The 17,848-nt window shown below is 41.2% G+C and overlaps 1 protein-coding gene across 1 annotated transcript; it reads left to right on the top strand.

Annotated features, from left to right (window-relative positions):
- Window positions 1-3,202: 3,202 nt before the first annotated feature.
- On the top strand, window positions 3,203-9,203 carry MIIP (migration and invasion inhibitory protein; the record flags this gene model as incomplete). Its single annotated transcript, XM_082009226.1, has 11 exons — window positions 3,203-3,236; window positions 3,337-3,524; window positions 4,063-4,551; window positions 5,170-5,272; window positions 5,731-5,842; window positions 6,045-6,109; window positions 6,541-6,670; window positions 7,053-7,149; window positions 8,627-8,744; window positions 8,917-8,957; window positions 9,039-9,203. 11 exons carry the CDS (start codon window positions 3,203-3,205, stop codon window positions 9,201-9,203), a joined length of 1,542 nt encoding a protein of 513 aa, XP_081865352.1.
- Window positions 9,204-17,848: the final 8,645 nt, after the last annotated feature.

Genomic DNA, 17,848 nt, shown 5'->3' with positions numbered 1-17,848 from the left:
AGAAAGAAATCTGAGTCTTTGCCTCTGGACGTGTGTTTTCTAGGCTTGTGGTGAAGTATGCCAGAATAAATGGAATCATCCCCTGTTACTCTGCTGCAGGTATTATGTGAATAAATTTGGATCGCTAGTTTCCCAAGTTATCACATACACATTTATAATAGGCTATGTACAATGTTGTTGAGTTAAAACATTAAGCACATCCCTAATACACTAGGCAATTGTCAATTCCAGGTAGAGGGGGAGAATGATGTACTATTGCTCAGCAGCTCTAGGCTACCTGAAGTGCTGACCTTGCTTTTGAAGACATGTGCTGTTAGCATCTCTTCATCACGCCTTTAGGGGAAATCTGATAAATGAGCTGATCTTTAAGCCAGTGTCTGATCTGTAAAGGGGAAAAGATTGATGGGTTCTTAGAATCTGGTTGACAGTGTGTGTGTTTCTGACACTGTTCAGATTTTGGTGATGTAGGCATTCTCACTGTAATGCTGAAACCTAACCTATAGAATGGGGGAAAGAACCACTTGAATTCTTTAAGAAGCAAAACTGCTAACATGGGAGAGAATAATTTTTAAGTATGTGTGTAACCCTTGTCCACGGAAGCCCAAGTGATCAAGAATCAAACTTTTAACAGAAGGGCCTATGAGCTGAATTCCTCTTAAACAAAATACAGCTGTACTTCTTTAATTCATAGTGGTGGAGGAATGAACTCTGTCAGCAAGGATGCTGTTCTCTTCTGCTTTTCATAAAGAATGGTAAACTAATCCTTAGAACAGGTAATTCCAAAAGCAGTCTTCCCCAAACTCTTATTAAAGAAGGTCAGCTAAATGCACTTTACCTTATTGCTGCTACTCATTTTTCTCATTGTGTTATGTTGATGGAGCTCTTTGAAATACTCTTACCAGTGAGTTTTCTCTCTGCTGTATTTAAGGTGGTAAATTTGCATGAATTATTCCTGTATCAATGCTGTAAACAATGGAAACCAAAATAAAAATGAATTGGAAAAATACTTCTCCTGATGTGTTCTGCGTGTCATAATACAAAGTCTTCAAGTGTAAGTATAATATATTCAGATGATGATGTGCTACTGTGTTGTATATTGCATGTTTGACACTAGTGACCTTTATTCTGTGTTCTATGAAAATTAACGGAGAGACCAATGGTACTGAATTGTCTGATGGAAAGTTTGAGAGATTCCTTCTTAAGTTACGCTGAAAATGTCGGTATTGAATCGGTGATTTCTTGACAATGTTGTAGAAGTAATGGCCAGCAAATAGACTAAAATTGGGGCGAGTTGGTACTCTCAGCGGCCAGCACATACCTTGTGCGTGTTAGAGGAGGAAACGGCAGCTTTGCGGTGACAAATTTTCCAAACGGCTCCCTTCTAGCTTCTGGGGGAGCGGGGGCTACGTGGTCCCTTCAGGCAACGAGCCATAGCGATTTAACGAACCCGAACGGCGGGCGCCCGGGGCTGCGGTCCGGCGGCCCGCGGCCGCCGCCCAGGCCGCGCCTCGGGCCCCGCGCATGCCGGGAGCCGCGGGGCGGGCCCATCCGCGGCGGGCGGCCGCTCGGCTGCTGGAACGGCGGGGCCGGGGCGACCCAGGGGATTCCCGGCGGCGGCCGGAGCGAGCGTCGGGGCTCTCCCGGCCGCGGGCTCGCCGGGCGACCCGGCGGTTCGGAGCGGCAGGGTGCGGTGCAGGTGGGCCTGAAAACGCGGAGCAGGCGGGGGGAGAGCGCGGGGATTTAGACCGTCCGCGGCCCGGCGAGGCTTGCAGGCTCCCCACACCGTACTCCGGCTTGCCCGCGCTCTCTCGGCCGCCAGGCTCGCCTCCTAAAGCGGGAAGGGGAATTTGATGCTGCCCAGGGCCGCCTCTCCTGCCGCCTGGGCACGGGAGAGCCGAGCCAGCGCGTCTGCGCAGAAACAGCGCTGGGAGCTCTGCATAGGTGTTGGGCCAGCTTTCTTGCAGAGATGAGAGTTCTTATGTCCCGAGACAACCACTGTTTATTTTTAACTGCGAGAAGCGAAGCTCCTTTTCGCAAAAGATTGATACTAAAGCAGTTTCATAAGCTTGAGCCCCTGGGGTTAAGCATGAAGGACTAAACAGCTTCTTAGCAATTATGCTGAGTGGATCTCATCTGGTAAAACCCTTCCAGAAAGTCCCATGGCTAATGTTATTTTTGGATTATTTGCTTCTGATGAGCAATGATGAGAGGATGTTGTTTGCTTTGTCCTGTGAATAACTGCAAGAACTTCTGTTTTGTTCAAATGATCTCGACTGATATTTCTATTGTATGTCCAGTAATGCACCTCTCATTTATTGTAAATGAAAAGTTATGTTGTAGTTTCTGATTGTTAGCACTGCTCTTGGTTCCTCCTAGTGCTCTTATACAGCATATGCATTTGATTCCTTGTGTCCAGTTGCTAAGGTAGCAGACACTTTTGTGTCTGCTACAAAATCGGATGAGCTCTGGAGAAGGGTTTAGGGATCCTTCAGAACAAAAGGTCCTAGAGAAGCACATAGTTTTACTTCAAAACATAATTGATCACTCTAGCCAAAAGCAATGTGAGGGTTTGGGTTTAGGGTTTGATTTTGTTTTATTTAAAAAAAACCACTTTCAGCAAATTTAGAGGAGCTTGTGATACTGTAAACATATGGAACAGCATGACAGCCTTCCAGTCAAACTAAGTTTTATTTATTTATGTAACCCCCTTTTTTCCCTTTTTTAATAAAAGGATAGTAACCCTTAGTGATTAGTGTGTGGGACTGGAATTGTCTGAGCCCTAGTCCTAAGTCACAATTAAACCTTCTGGAGTCTTCCTGCCTGGGGAACATGGAGGACAGTTTTGACTCAATATTTCTTTTGGGTGTAGTAACTATATTCTTTTTTTATACATATATTTTGAACTTATGAGCATCCTGGTATTATCACAGTGTAAATTTTGATACTTAATATGAATAACAAAGCAGAATTATGTAAGGTTGTCCTAAATATCAGCCTCTGAATCAAATGTCTCTTACTTAACTTTTTTATGTGACTTTTTTCATGTTTACTGTTTCGGCTGTAACAGTGTCTTGTCTCTATTCAGTCAGCTACCAGTTTCTGGCTGCAAAATATTTGACAGTACATCTGAGGGGAGAGAAGTATGCAGTGATGCTAGTTCTTAGCTTAAAGAGTTTTGAGACTGGCTGATTTCTCAGGAGCAATGATCAACACTCCCAATGTTCCAACAGCTGTAAGTGGTTTTAATGAAGAATCCTCTGAAAGTGGTTTCTCCTGAGTCTGCTTCTTCACATAATGCTTCCATTCATGTAGTTCACCCTTCCTCTGGCTTTACAGGAAAATGTTTTCGTAAGATGGAGTTAGAGCACCTGAACAGGCTGCGTCAGGCCAACCAGGACCTTCTGCAAAGGTTCAGAATGAAGCAGGAAGAGATCAGAAAAAGACTTCCCAGCAAGCCACTCTTTCCAGCATCTCTTCATAATAGAAGAGCTCTTGAAATATCTGTCTCCTTGCCCAAGAGAGGGGTATGTGTTGTGTCTGTGCTAGAAGTGCTGGGAAGCAAGTGGGCCTTGTATGGTAGGCAGCACTTCTGCCTGTGGAGTGGTGTGGTAAAGAGACATGTGGACACGGAGTAGCTGGTAGAAAGCGAAATATGGAGTCTGTTAGAAAAGTAGCTAGACTTCTGTTTATTGTTTATCCTGTGGTGTCAAATATGTTCACCTTGCAAAGAATTCAGAGATCAGTTCCTGCCTAAGAAATGTAGGTCTCTTAATTTAAAGTAGGAGTGAACATTGTGGGGCATAATCCTTTTATTTCTTCTAAGCACAAAGGTTGAAAGTTTAGCAGTTCCTCAAATTGGGAAAAGCTGCATTTAGCTGGTCCAAAGTCTTAATAATGTCTTACAAATAATATAAAGAGTTTGCTTTTTTCCCTACAGGAATTTAAAGGTGTGAGCAGACTAGAATGAGGGGTTGATTTTTCTCTTACTGACTGAAGTGTCCTAATGAAAGCTATTTGTAATCTGAATGATGCCATGTGGTATGAGAGTCTCTGTCCTTACAGAAGGAAATTCAGGTTGATGCTGTGAAGTCTACAGCTGATTCTGCAATGTTGGTGTCTGTGGAACCTGGAGCTTATGCAGCCAGAGCAGCCTTCTGTTCATCTCTTAAACACGGCAGCGATGACAGAGGTGTTCAGCAACAAGTGAAGATGCAGGAAGCAGTAGGTTTGGATTCCAGCTTTCCTGGGAAAGAGAAGAGTGTTATGCCAGTGTCTGCAATCATTATGTGTGGCAGAGGCACCTCCAGAGTGGATAGGGATGGCCATGCTCAAGGAAGCCTGGAGAAAGAATTCTTCCTTCTGGGTCATGGACAGAACAGAAAACAGTCCACTCTGCTACATGGTCTCCATGAGAAAAAACAGCTTCAGGGTCATCTGGACTCATCACTGAGCAAAATACAAAGTGAAGAGACCAGCAAGCAGCATGTGGTCATTAGAGAGCCCATAATCCCTAAATCAATCTTGCTGACATCTCAGTCGAAAGAGTTGAAGGTAAATGGTGAAAACAATGCTTTGCTCATTTTCATGAGTCAATAGAAGGATGGGGAGAACAGGCCAGGTGAACATTACTTGCCCTGTTCCCACTGTGTAAATCAGAAGTTGGGGTCAGAACTGTTCCCAGCCTTAGCAGCTAGGGACTGCTGGCAGTTTGTTCAGCCCCTGCTTTCTTTATCCCTTGAAACAAAGACCAGAAAACTTGCAGCATTTCACTGTATGATTCCTTGTCATTTATATTGGTGATTCATATGTTCAGGGAGAACAGCCTGGTCCAGTGCTGCTGCTTCATAGTTTGTAAGTATGAAGGGCAGGCTGTTGCTATGATCATTGTCCAAGGCAGTGCAGGTTGCCTGATGTTTGGGGGTGTGTGATGCAGGGAAATTAGCATTTAAAGCCCTAACTGCCTTAGCCTGGGCAAGTCACCTGCCCCTTCTTTCTGTTTTATGAATTGAGAAGACAAAGGACTAGTGAGCAAGTTACTGGTAGAGGCATAGATAGAATCTGGCCAGCCGCAGCTGTCCTGTTTGAACAGCTGCCAGTTATCTCCTAAACTGTACTTTTGAACGACTTGCTAGATGTATAGGAAGTCTTTATGAATTGTTTTCTTCCCAGAAGGAAGCTGGTCACATGACTTTTCAGTCTGATCCTGAAGAATATACCATACCTGTGAGTGACTGGTCCGTGCGTCCTTTCCTGGGCTATGACTGGATTGCAGGTGAATCCTAAACCTGAAGCAAAGCTCTCAGCATGGTGTGGTAATATGAAGAGTCAAAACACAGTTTACAACCCCTTTAAGTTGAGGTGTGACAGAATGGCAGACCTAGAGCCCACATAGCAGGTCTCAGCAGAGGAGCTGCAGTTTTGTTGGAAGCCATTCCTTGTCCAGGCCAGAAGTGACCTGCGCTTCCCTGGAACAGTCAAGCGGCAGTGGTATGGGAGTCCAGGTAGCAAATGGCAAAGCTGAGTAGGATCAGAGGGGCACCAAGTAACCAAAATGAATAAATGCAATAAGGGGCCCAAACTGTGCAGTAAATCTCTGGCTTGACATAATGGCATGCTCTTCTCATCCATTTTGGTGCTTCAGACCTTTGGTTGTTTTGGCTGTTTTGCGTGAGGCTTGCTTTGGTGCTTTTGGTAAATCCTTAAAGATTTCTCTTTCCTTGGCATTCTCAGGGCTCCTAGATACAAACTCTTCAGTAGCAGAAAAATCTGATCAATACTTCACTGAGCTGCACGAGTTCCGACAGGCCAACAAAGAAGTGTGTATTCATGAGCAGCCCCTGGAGTAAGTGGGCATGGGGGAAAGGCTGAAGCAGCAATATATGTCTTTATAGTAATGAGAAGTATAGTCTGATTGGAATGGGAAATTGTAAGAGTGGCTTTCTAGGCCTTCACCTCCCAATCAGAAATACATGCTTGGAAAAGGTGGGGCTGTTCAGAGGGCCTGCCCCCCTGTCACTAACTGATCTGTCTGCATGTTTCTTTAGGCCCAGGGCTCTGGATTACATAGTTCCTGAACAAGAAGCAGATTTGATAACCAGTTCCCATAAGTGTAAGATTTCTTCCTAATCCAATTTCTGTGAACAAACAACTGAGCAGTTTTCGTCTGTTGTTCTGAGAGAGCCCCACATCATGCAAGACGAGGAAGAATGTGTTATTTTTAGCTGCAGCTTCTAAACCAGATTCAACTTCCTACTCCAAAGATACTTGAGTCTTGTAGGGATCCTCTCTCAATCAGTGTCATCTTGTTTTGTTAGAGTTTCTTGTAATTGGCTAATGTTCTCTTTTTAAGTTCAGGAGGTTGAAGTTTTGGTTTTGCTTTTTAGGAACTTATTTGGGGACAGGAAATGTAAAAGATATTTCAGAAAAAGCAGTTCTTTCTGTAGAATGCATGTGTGGCACTGTGGCAAACAGAACTTTGACTGAGTTGAGGAACCTTTTGACAAACTGTAAATACCATGATGTTTTGTTACTCTGTGGCAGGTGTTTACTGTTATCGATTAAACCAGCGCCTCTTCACTGTCCCTGTGGATTCAGAATCTGCCTGCCCCATATGTAAGATCCCACGTACTCACCAGCCCCCAGAGGTACTCGAAGAGCCAGCCTATGTCAGGTAGATAAGAATTATTGCTTTGTAATATGCAGGACTCAAGGAAACAGTGGAGAAGAAAAAGCTGATTATGTGAGGGAGAACACAGTGTCAAAATAGCTCTGTAGAAGGTTGCTGTTCTCAAGGCAGAGATATCTCTTGCTTAAAAACTCCCTACTGATCTTTGCTATAAGCAGAAACAGGTTTGAAGCCAGAGAGAAGTGCATGTTTTATCTGAATTTGGTCTAGAATCTGAACATACATGTTATGTGTCTAATGCCCTAATCCAAACTGTTTCACTTGGTTCATTTTGGGATTAGACCCTTGGATTCTGAGTGGGGAAGGCATGCAAATTTCCTCTGCTTTGTCGAAGGTGTGGGCAATTACTTCCCTTGTGTGGTTGCAGGGTCAGCATTCCCAGGTCTACCCTTATGCCGGCCTACAACTACAAAGCCCATCGCAGGAAGAGCTTTGAACAGGCAGACAATCTAGCATTAGCTTCGGTAAGTTGCTGTCTTCTTGCTGATGCTGATGGCACAGCCCAGGCTGGGCATTGTTTTACAGCACGAGGAGCAAAGAGGATCTATGACTCATCCCCCTGGCAGGGTTTCCACTAAAGTTTCTGATCTGCGTCACTGACGTAGCAAGAAAAAACATTGGTGTGTGCTTCTGAGTTCATAACTTTATGTAACTGGCACAAAGTATATGACATATCTCCAAATGCTTTACACTGAGAAAAAGAAAGTGCCATATGGAGCTACATACTTCTGGGGCATGATTCGACTGACTTATTTCAAGCATTGACCTTTCCACACAATGAACCATCCTTAAGAGTGCCTGTGTTTCTTTCCACAGATATTAGGGAGTCTAAAAGACAAGCTTCTGTGAATTATTCACAGTGTATAGGGGCCAGGCAAAATCAGTAGTGGCAAGGGTGGATTTAAAACTGGTTTTGTAGAGTTGGTCCTGTATTCCAGCCACTAGGCAATGCTGCAGACAGTATTACTAATCAGACCTAGCCCTGGGCTGGAGATTTCCAGGGAAGAGGTGGAAAGAAGCCTGGTTTTGAGGTTTAGGAGACTGGATGAGTCAGTTGAGACAGGTTCAGAGAGGTCGGGTGCTTGAGTTCTTTTGTGGTTTAACCCCAGCTGGCAACTAAGCACCACACAGCCACTTGCTCACCCTCCCTCCCCCTACCCCGCCCAGTGGGATAGGGGACAGAATTGGAAAGGTAAAAGTGAGAAAACTCATGGGTCGAGATAAAGACAGTTTAATAGGTAAAGCAAAAGCCATGCATGCAAGCAAAGCAAAAGAAGGAATTAATTAAACCACTCCCCATTGGCAGACAGGAGCCATCTCCAGGAAAGCAGGGCTCCATCACACGTAACGGTTACTTGGGAAGACAAACACCATCACTCTGAACATCCCCCTTTTTCCTTCTCCCCCAGCTTTGTATTCTGAGCATGACATCATATGGTATGGAATATCCCTTTGGTCATTTGGGGTCAGCTGTCCCAGCTGTGTCCTCTCCCAGCTTCCCGTGCACCCCCAGCCTTCTCACTGGTGGGGTGGGATGAGGTGAGAAGCAGAAAATGCCTTGACTCTGTGTAAGCACTGCTCAGCAATACCAAAAACATCCCTGTGTTATCAACACTGTTTTCAGCACAAATCCAAAAGATATCCCCATTCTAGTTACTATGAAGAAAATTAACTCTATCCCAGCCAAAACCACCACAAGTTCACAAAGCAGGAGATTGTTTTAGAAATAATTAGCCAGTGAAAGGTGGAAGAGGGGACAGCTATGCAGTTGTGCTTCATTAGAGATTTCTTCTCTTTCCTGTTAGTCATAGAAAACTCTTCAAAAGTTAATTCATTACCTGCTAAAACCTCCCTGTGCAAAAGCTATTATTTAGAACTAATAGGCCACAATAGATTAGAAAGGGTAAAGCACTAATGCAGCATTCCCGTGTCTTTTCACAGCATTGCCTGGCTGGCTGGGAAAATATGCCTTCCAGTGAACCCACACTCAGCAGTTTGGATCTGCGAGCTTCACTGGAAGAGAAGCCTTCTCACCATCCTTGTCTGGTAAGAATAACCTGTTAAGAGTCCCTGGAGATGCTGTGTATTGCACAGACGGGAATTGCAATCCCATCTCTAAAAGGGTAAGATAATCATCAATGGCTGAGCGAACGAAAATACCTGGAAGATTATCTCCTTGTCTCCACAGGGAAACAGTTTCCTTCTGCTGCTGTGTAAACTAATGTGCACAGACACAAAAAAGCAAATGGAGCTGGATAACAGGCAAAAGCCTGTTCAGCTCATCAATCTTCACCAAAATGGGAAAAGTCACTTTGGTGTTCTTTGATTAATATCCTCTTCATTTGGATTCTAGAACTTGGTGTCCAGAGTGTCAGGAGGAATGGGAACTGAACAACTTCTGAACCTGACCCACTTGACACGCTTCAGATTTAACAGTACTTCTCAGCAAAAGGAGCAAAACAAAGCTGGACACTACAGAGCAGCTCCAAGTTTAAATACAACTGCCTCAACTCTGTGAACTGCTGACTTGATTGCCCTGGAGAAGGGATTGGGGCAGGGTGTGGAAACAATTCTATTTGGATAAAAATAAATCTTTGAACAGATTTTTCCTAGTTTTCATGGTCATGCGCATACATGAGCAAACAATACACATAGCTGAATGTACAAACTTTCATGTATGTTTTTTCACTTTTCTTTTTTGCCTTTTGCAGCTACTTCTAAGCAGATGCATGAGCTTTCCCACCTAGGGCTGGATAAAGTGATGTGTACAGGATGGCTAACTAGTACTGTTACCACTAGGACAGCCATAGCAACAGAGTTCATCTGCCATCTCATCTAACACCTCAACTAAGTAAACCAGAAGTGTAATGTTAACGCTGAATGCCAGGGTGAGGAATGGGCTTATGAATGGCCTGGTTCAGTGGAATGCATACAAATATGTTCATTTCCAGATATTTGAAACATGACACATAGTTTGCTAGTGCCTTAAACTTAAGTTACTCAACAATTCAGTTAAAAAAAGTCCAGTTTATTTTCAGTGCAATGTCTGTAGCTGCAGGATGCATTACATCAGAGTAATTATGAATGTAAAAAAGCATGTTAAAGTAAAATGAGATTTTATTCATCAAAAAAGCTAGATAATGCCTTAAAATGTTTGCAAATTATGCTTGCCGCTGCTTTTCCAAGTTTTTTGGAGATAAACCAAAAAACATTTTGGAGTTTTTAAGTTGTACCACAACAAAATATATTATATAGTGTGATTTGTTTGAACTTTATAGATTGATCTTACTTTCCTGGTCTAAAAACAATAAAACTGATGTTTTATTTTGCCTGGAATAAGCCTGAAACAGAAATTCCTGCCTCAAGAATTCTGTAAGTTGTGAAATCTTTACTAGAAATTGTACTCAGAAACTTTGGATCAAATTTATTTCCGGGAGCTAACTTGACAGAAAGAGTTGGGTTTATGCTAATGATTGGCATTATTATATAAACATTAATAATGTTTATGCTGATTTCTTGGCATTCACTGTTATTTGTATATCAAATACATTATTTATAAATCAAATGTATTAATAGACTTTTTTAAGCAAGGAAAGGAATATTGCAAGTTTATGAAATCTTAATGTGAGACTTGGAATAGAAAATGAAAAGCATGACTGATAGTTTAGCTTTGGGTTGTGCATATGTAGGGTAAAGTGAATTGAATTGGTCACATTATTTCCATTATTGAAAATACTAATTTAAAAAGAAATTAATCCCGTGAATATAAAACACTAGCTACCAAATATTATACAAAATAGGGTAAAGTCAAGATTTTTACTACTTTGTCTTCAAACCCAGAACATTGGAAGTCATAAACCTCTTCTTAATTTATACTGAAATAAATTACAGCAAGCCTGTTACACTTTATAAATAGAGAAGATAAAGCACGGTAAGATTAAGTAACTTACGTGAGATCTATCTGGTGAATGCAGGACAGAACCAGTGTTGAACTCAAAATGTCTCTTGATAGCTAGAAATGCATTCAGTCCTTTACACTCATGAAAGTATTGAAAGTGTGATTATGACTCTTCCTCCACTAGAAACAGGTAAAAGAAATCAGTGACACTGCACCTGTTTACCCAAGTTAACCTCGATTTGCCTCTTTGTGTGTTGATTCTGGCCTGTTTGATCCTGCCCTCATTTGCAAGCTAAACAGACTGAAAATGCTACCCTTTTATGGAACCTCTTTTTTTTCCTTCATCTCCCTCCATCTCTCTCTATTACAAGGCTAGGCCTTACAGTGACAGATCTTGTCCAGAGTAGCAATTCTTTAGCAAAGGTTCTTTTCCCCATGCATACACTTCAGGCTAGCTTTAACTCTCCCTTCATACCCTTCCTCTTGTGTTCTCACGTCCCCTTTCAGATGGAGCTTCTCACGAATCCTCAGTCTCAAAATACTCTTTTTTCTAATTATCTCAGCCATCCCATGTGCCCTTTTTTGCTAATAAAAAAAAAAAAATTACTTTCACATTAGGAAGGCTGATTTCAATTTCAATGTTAAAATATTGGCACCTTAGTTCAGTTTCTTGTCTGAACTGGTATAGGGAATTGTTTCCTTTTTTTTTTTCCCAGAGCAGAAAATCTGATTTGCTTATTAATCTAGAGAATGACCTGATGGTTCTATGTTGGTTTTATAGTTATGTCTCCATATCAGTGCAGAATAAGCTTATATCATGATCCTTTTTGCATAGGGGATCTAACCAGTGTACTCAGGTTTTCCAGCAGAGCTTAAGTAGACTGTACATTTTGAAATTTCTACTCTGAGTAGTGCCCAGGTCATTTTGTAGTTGGTAGTATACAGAAATAGATTTTTCGGCTGGCCAACTTGGTCTTCTCTTTCCATTTGTAATTGAAATTATCAAAGATTTTGCAATTTGATCTTGGTTAATATTGTTGATACATGATCAAGAATTTAATCTAGAACCCTTTGTTTCTAGCTGCCCTGTTTCTCTGGAAGAGAGACAGGAGGTCTGAAACTGAGTAAATCGGTATTTTTTTAAGTAGGACACCTGGCCATGGATGTGCATGGAGGCTTCATCTTCTGGTAAGAAGGTGATCCATGTATAGTCAAGCTTATGACCATAATCTCACTTCCAGATAGGGTACCAAAAAGATGCTTCCTCTAATTTCACCTGACCTGCAGCTGAGGTGATCGTGTGTACCCCTTTCGTCTGTTTTCTCACAGTCACGCTGCTGAGGTCTGTAAGACTATGTGCCAGGCAATGTGGCTGCTGATTGTACTTGAGATGTCAAAGTTACAAATCCCAGTTAGTTTAATCTGAACAGGAGTAATTAAAGGAATAACAACAGGAAAGTAATTTCTGGAAAATGAGGTCATGCTTTATAAGAACGAGATTATTTTATTTTTGGTACTGAATATGAGACAAAATCTCGATTCAAAAGATGGGCAAAGGAAGTTTTATCCAGCCTAGAGTAATGGTAAGGCCTGCACAAGATGCCTTTGAACCATGTGCTGTGAAGAGTAGTTTGGGTGTGGATACATTAACGAGTTAGTGTAATAACAAGGTTTTGCAGGGTGGCTTTGTCCTGCAGTAAGTGTTACACAATCCAAGATAATACACCCTTTCATGAAGGAGGGTGACAGAGATGTCACCTGGGGCTACGTTGTAAAGGAATACATATATTTACTGGTTCAAAAATTGCCTTTCATCCAGTGTTAAAGCAGCTTCTGCACTTGGACCACGGACTCTGCAGCAGCCTGAGCTGTGATGGAGCCAGTGCTGGAATCTGCACTTCCAGGGGAGAACAGAGGGTGGGAGTAGTGTGGGATGTCAGGATTGTGGTTAGGAAAACGGGAACGTTTTGAGGCCAGGGGTTGCTGGAGAGGAGACTATGCTGAGGTGAGACTGTGGGAGTGTATAGTAGGAAGCCAGACTGGTGAGAGCTCTGGGATAGCTTGTCTCCCATTCCTGGAGGTAGTCATGCCACTGCAAGGGCTGTGGCCAAGATTTAGGGAGATATGTCCCCCTAATGCCCGAGGTGCACAGTAATCCCCAAGGAGAAAGAATTCTTTACAACAGTTGTTGAGGAAGGATCTGCTTAAGCCTGGCTTTCTTTACATTGCCATTACATTAGAGACTGGGAGATGTTTGTTGTAATGGTCTTAAGATGAATTTTTTTTTTTACCTTGATCAGCTGGGCATGGTGAAGAGAGAACTCAAATGTGTCCATGGAGAGGTAGCAGTCAATTCCCAATTGTCTTCTGCAACGGGGCATAGAACCCCTCAGGGAGAAGGCAAGGATCCTTCACTCTGTTGTATGACTGATGTGTGTGATGACTGGAAGAATTTACTGGGAGAATAATGTATGTATGTGGCAAAATTGGAAGCTACTATGTTGCTCACACTTCAATGCCACTAGAAGTTGGAGTAGCCAAAGTGAAGGCCAGCATTCTTGGCTTGACCTGGATTTTTTTTTTTTTCCCCTGTTCATAGCACTTGGAACATGCTGGCTTAGTCTGTGCAGCTGTGTCTTCTGTTAATGGCTGGCTCCAATGTGTGTGCCCATTTGTGTTAGTTCTCTTTCGGCATGACTGATGACTGCCTGATGCTTTGATGGTAAAGCTGGTGGTTTAGTTCCCCTTTCTGACTGTATTGCATGTATAAAACACTGATTCATAAGCTGGGAAATCCAGCTTTGTTTAATTAAACAAATTAGTAAATGATGCATTTGTGATTGGTTTTAACAGGGGAGTGTAGTTCAGCCTTTAAAAACATGGCACCATCTGCATCTCAGTAACAGTGTTAGTCTGCTTCAGTGTTTTGTCTGTTTGCTTCTTCTAGAATTATTGTAAGATAGTTTTGGTGATGTCTCAGGATCAGGTGTTTTTTGCAGTCAGTACGTTGTAAGAATTAATATCAAGAGTCTTGAATGAATGTAGTGCTGATTTATTCGTTCTGTTTAGTTATCAGCATGTCAAGGAATGACTGTCTCCAGAACGCTCAGGTGAAACATCTGCATGTAGCATGAGCTTGCTTTTTGAATGATTTACCAACTTTGACTTTTGGGGCTTTCATCTCTTTGGAACTTGCATTTTCAAAGCCCAGAAGAATTTGTTTTCAGAGTATGTCAAATCTGAAAACACAAGAGAAATTCTGCTCCTTCTCTTCAGAGTTAAAAAAACTCAGTTTCACCAGTTTCCTGGGTAATGGCAGACCAAAGGTAAGGGCTTGGTTTTCTGCTTCAAATGGTGCATTCCACTGGTTTCTGCAGAGCAAAAACAGGCTGCTGGGAAGAGGAAAATAAGACCCTAAATTGTCAGAATTGAGATGCTCAGCTATAGTCATAGAAGAAAGTTCTATACTCTTTGAAAAAACTGTCCCCTGAAAATCTTCCCATTCGTTTCTTTCACAAAAATGATTTAATATTTCCTGACTTTCTTTTGTTTGTGTCAGCAAAGGAAAGTTCATCTTGCTTCTCTTAATAGATAAGCTTTGTAACTCTCAGCTTTTAGATGAGGATAACCAGAGTACCAAGAAAGGATATGAGTTACCCAGTAAGTCTGACAGTACTGGGAACTGATGACTCCCACTCTTGTATTTTAACCACAAGGCCAGTGTTCCCCAAACATTTTTATTTTTGATTTTGGATTAAAATGTATAGAATTGGAACTCTTGGTGCTTTTTCAATTTCCTTGTTTTACTTCCCAGGCATATACATAGAGGACATTTCAATTGCAACAATAGCATTAATGATTGTGTATTAGTGAACAAATGTAAAATATTTGCACAAAAGGTAGTTAACAAGGAAAACTCAGACGTGTCTCCTTATTATTTTGAACTTGGTAAGATTCTTTGCCTTTCCAGTAACAGAGATCCAGAGTTACTCTGTTAAATTCACTAGAGTTTATTTGGATCTATATTTGTGTAAATGTGAGCAGAATTTCTTGTTATTAGAAAGAAGTGAAATGCTCATAATTCCAGTAATCTTCTAAAAGGGTGTATTTATTCCCAAAGTTAAAAACACCCAGAAAGTTAATATAGGGAATGCAGTATGACCATAAGTAATTTCCAGTAAATTGTAGAGTGGTGTTTCATCCTGAAACAGCTGGTTATATTTTGTTTATTGACTTACAGATGAACTTCACGGGTTAAATGCTTTGCTGAAATAACTGAACCTGGCTACAAAAGACCTGTCTGTCAGTTCACACATACAAAATATCTGAAAGTAGATATTTGTGAAATGACAAGGATCTGCAAAAGCTTCTTTTACCTCTCGCTTTGGTTCTGTCCTATGCTTAAATCTCTCACTTTATAGTACCTTTCACTGAAGTTTTCTGTAGCATCTTCTGACAAGATTTTATAGACTAGAATTCTTGAGTGCTTGAGTATACTTTCTGGTTTGATTCTGTTCACAGTTGAATAGCATCTTCCAAAAACTGTAGGTAAAAACTGGATCTGATGGGTTAGATTTTGGTTTTAATGAATCTCTCAAATAATTGACACCTAAACTGTAGTACAAGAACACAATTAAAAGTGCTAAGTCTGATACTAGAAATTTAAGAAATGCTAGCATTAAAATTTCTTTGCACATGCCCGCTGCCTCTAACATGGTTTTTATTTACAGTATGCAGCCAGTCCAAGCTTCCCTTATCGGTTGTTTTCTTCCCTAGTGAGCTGGTATCCTCTCCAGTCCTAGTCATGAGTTTCTTCTAGTCTAAGCTTTTTCATCCCTTGAGTTGATTCTGTTTTTGACCTCTGTGTGAATTATATGGCACTTTCTTTCCAAAACTTCCCTTTGAAGATCTCCTTGAAAACAAAGGAGATAGCCTTCCTCTTCTCAGTTCCAGTTCCTGATTATATGCTGATGCGAAGAAATTGCTATAGAGAAAGTCTGGGTTTGCTGCTGAAACTCCATGCAGGAATTCAGTGATGTGAAGATACTGCACAGCAGGCAACTTTGTGAGCTGTGAGTGGCTCGAGAATTCTTAGAGAAAATGGATTTATTAGAGATCTCACTACTGAAAATGCATTCACCACGAAGTTTGTGCAAGGTTTGGGTTTTTATGAGGCTTTAGGTTGGTCCATTTTTGGCAGACTTTCATGGCTTCTCAAAAGGCTTATTCCTGATACAAGAGTTACCCTGTAGTAGGGGAATTCAAGAATTCAGACTGAGGCAAATGTCTGCCTTGACAATGTTCTGCTCTAACACTTCAGAGTTTGACTGGCTTGTAAGTAGCTGAAAAACAAGATGTTTTAAGTGCCCCATAAATCTCAACACCAGACTCGTGAAGAACAACTACACAGTCAAAATTAAATAATGTAAACCTTGAACGTGCTTCTTTGACTATAACTTAACTATTTCAAGTTGACTTTCTAGATGGGGGGAATTATTATGAAATGAAAAAGGTGTGAATTTACTGCAAACTGGTTGCTGCTTATTAGCTATCTGGGTGGACATACGTTTAGAAACTTGCTAGCTAAGGTCAAGTACGTACTTAGTTTCTTGCCTTTTACCAGTCCTTTCATGTAACTGATGGCGTTATAGAAGCCTGCCTGCGCTTTCTGGTTAGGTAGGGGGAATAATGAACTTTATAGAACTCCAGACAAATCTTTGACATGATGTAAGACCAAGCTAAAGTCAAAGCTCGTGCTTATGGATTAATTTGTATTGGTGCAAATGCTGGGGGTGAGGAGAGGGGCCCAAAGCAAATAATGCTGTTGTGGGTCATTTAGATTTGCAATATGATTACTCCAGCAAATGAGCAGCAGAGAAGACTTTTGCTTTAAATTAAACCAGTGCTAGGGAGGTGTAAAGAAAGGACATGAAGGAAGTTTAAAATGCCTCAGCCTTCATATGATATTACCTGTATAACCTTTATTACCCACCACTTTCTTTACAGCTGTACTGATCAAGTGGCTATCCTGTCTGGACTGTGGAAGATTGAGCCTTGAGCCTTCCATTTCTAGCAAGGTATGGGAGGAAGGGCACAATACAAATGACATTCAAATAATAACATCTTTGTCAAGAGCTCTCTCTATGGAGAATGACAACATGTAAATCTACCACTCTTCCAGAAGCTGTAGTCAGAATTACTGAAAGTACAGACATGATGTGATCTTTCTTTTAAGGTCGGCTCTCTCTCTCAGCCAGCCTGTGGGCATAGTAATTCTGTGATACGGTTTTGGTTTCTTTCATGGAAGCCAAGTCTTTCCTGAGAGCACTGAGTTCTATGTCAGCTCTTCTCATTTTTCAGTCTGACTCAAAATGCACTTTAGTTTTGAAGCTAGTATGCACAAGAAAGAAAGACATCTTATACAGATTATTATTTTTGCTTCATTAGTTATTTTATCACTCTATATAAGGTAGTAGTATTAGTTGAGATAACAAAAACAGAATTAGAAGATTTTTTTTTCCACATCAACTTCATATAAATGACATCTGTAAAACAAATGTAATTGAAAATTAAGCCATGTTATCATTATTAACATGACCAGTCTGACATGGTTTTAGCTGCTTAAATTTTTGTTTCAATCAAAGTTCTGAACTACTTAACCCAATCAAAAAGTGAATAAAATGACAGACATATCCTCATATCTTGTTTTGCATACAAACGCTGAATCCAAATCTCTGGTAGCAGAAATGCACAGTTACACTTCCAGAAAATGTGACTTTTTAAGCATAGCAGTACTAAGAGTGACTTTGCTGCTTCTGGAAGGCCAGAGTGTAGCACTGCCATATATTGTACTATTTAAAATGAGGATATGTTTGGGTGGAAGTAATTGGAATGAAGACTAAGGAACATGAATGGAGTCAGTGGGCTTTGTGTGTAGGGATTTATAGATCTCGGCTGAAGCAAGACTTCTTGCAGTAAGACTAACATCAGCTAAGATTCTTTTTTCCCAGTAGAAAGTGTTCTGCTGTCTGGAGAACTCTTCCAACAGCTATGTTGTGGCTCAGAGTCGGCAAAAACAATTACTGTTGACAGCATTGCTGAGCTTCCCACAGTCAGGAATTGTCTGTTTCACATAAATACTTTTTGACATTATATTCTGTAATTTAAAAAAAAAAAAAGTAACCTTATCATTGCTTGCGAACAGACCAGGATGCATCTCCTTCCTTTGGCTGTTCATTAATTGACAAGAAATTTTCAGTGCTCAG

Source organism: Phaethon aethereus (assembly GCF_964289735.1).
Source record: "Phaethon aethereus genome assembly, chromosome: 21".
In the NCBI taxonomy this organism is placed as follows: domain Eukaryota; kingdom Metazoa; phylum Chordata; class Aves; order Phaethontiformes; family Phaethontidae; genus Phaethon; species Phaethon aethereus.
Note: the sequence above shows the minus strand (reverse complement) of the source record. Positions and strands in the feature narration are given on the sequence as shown.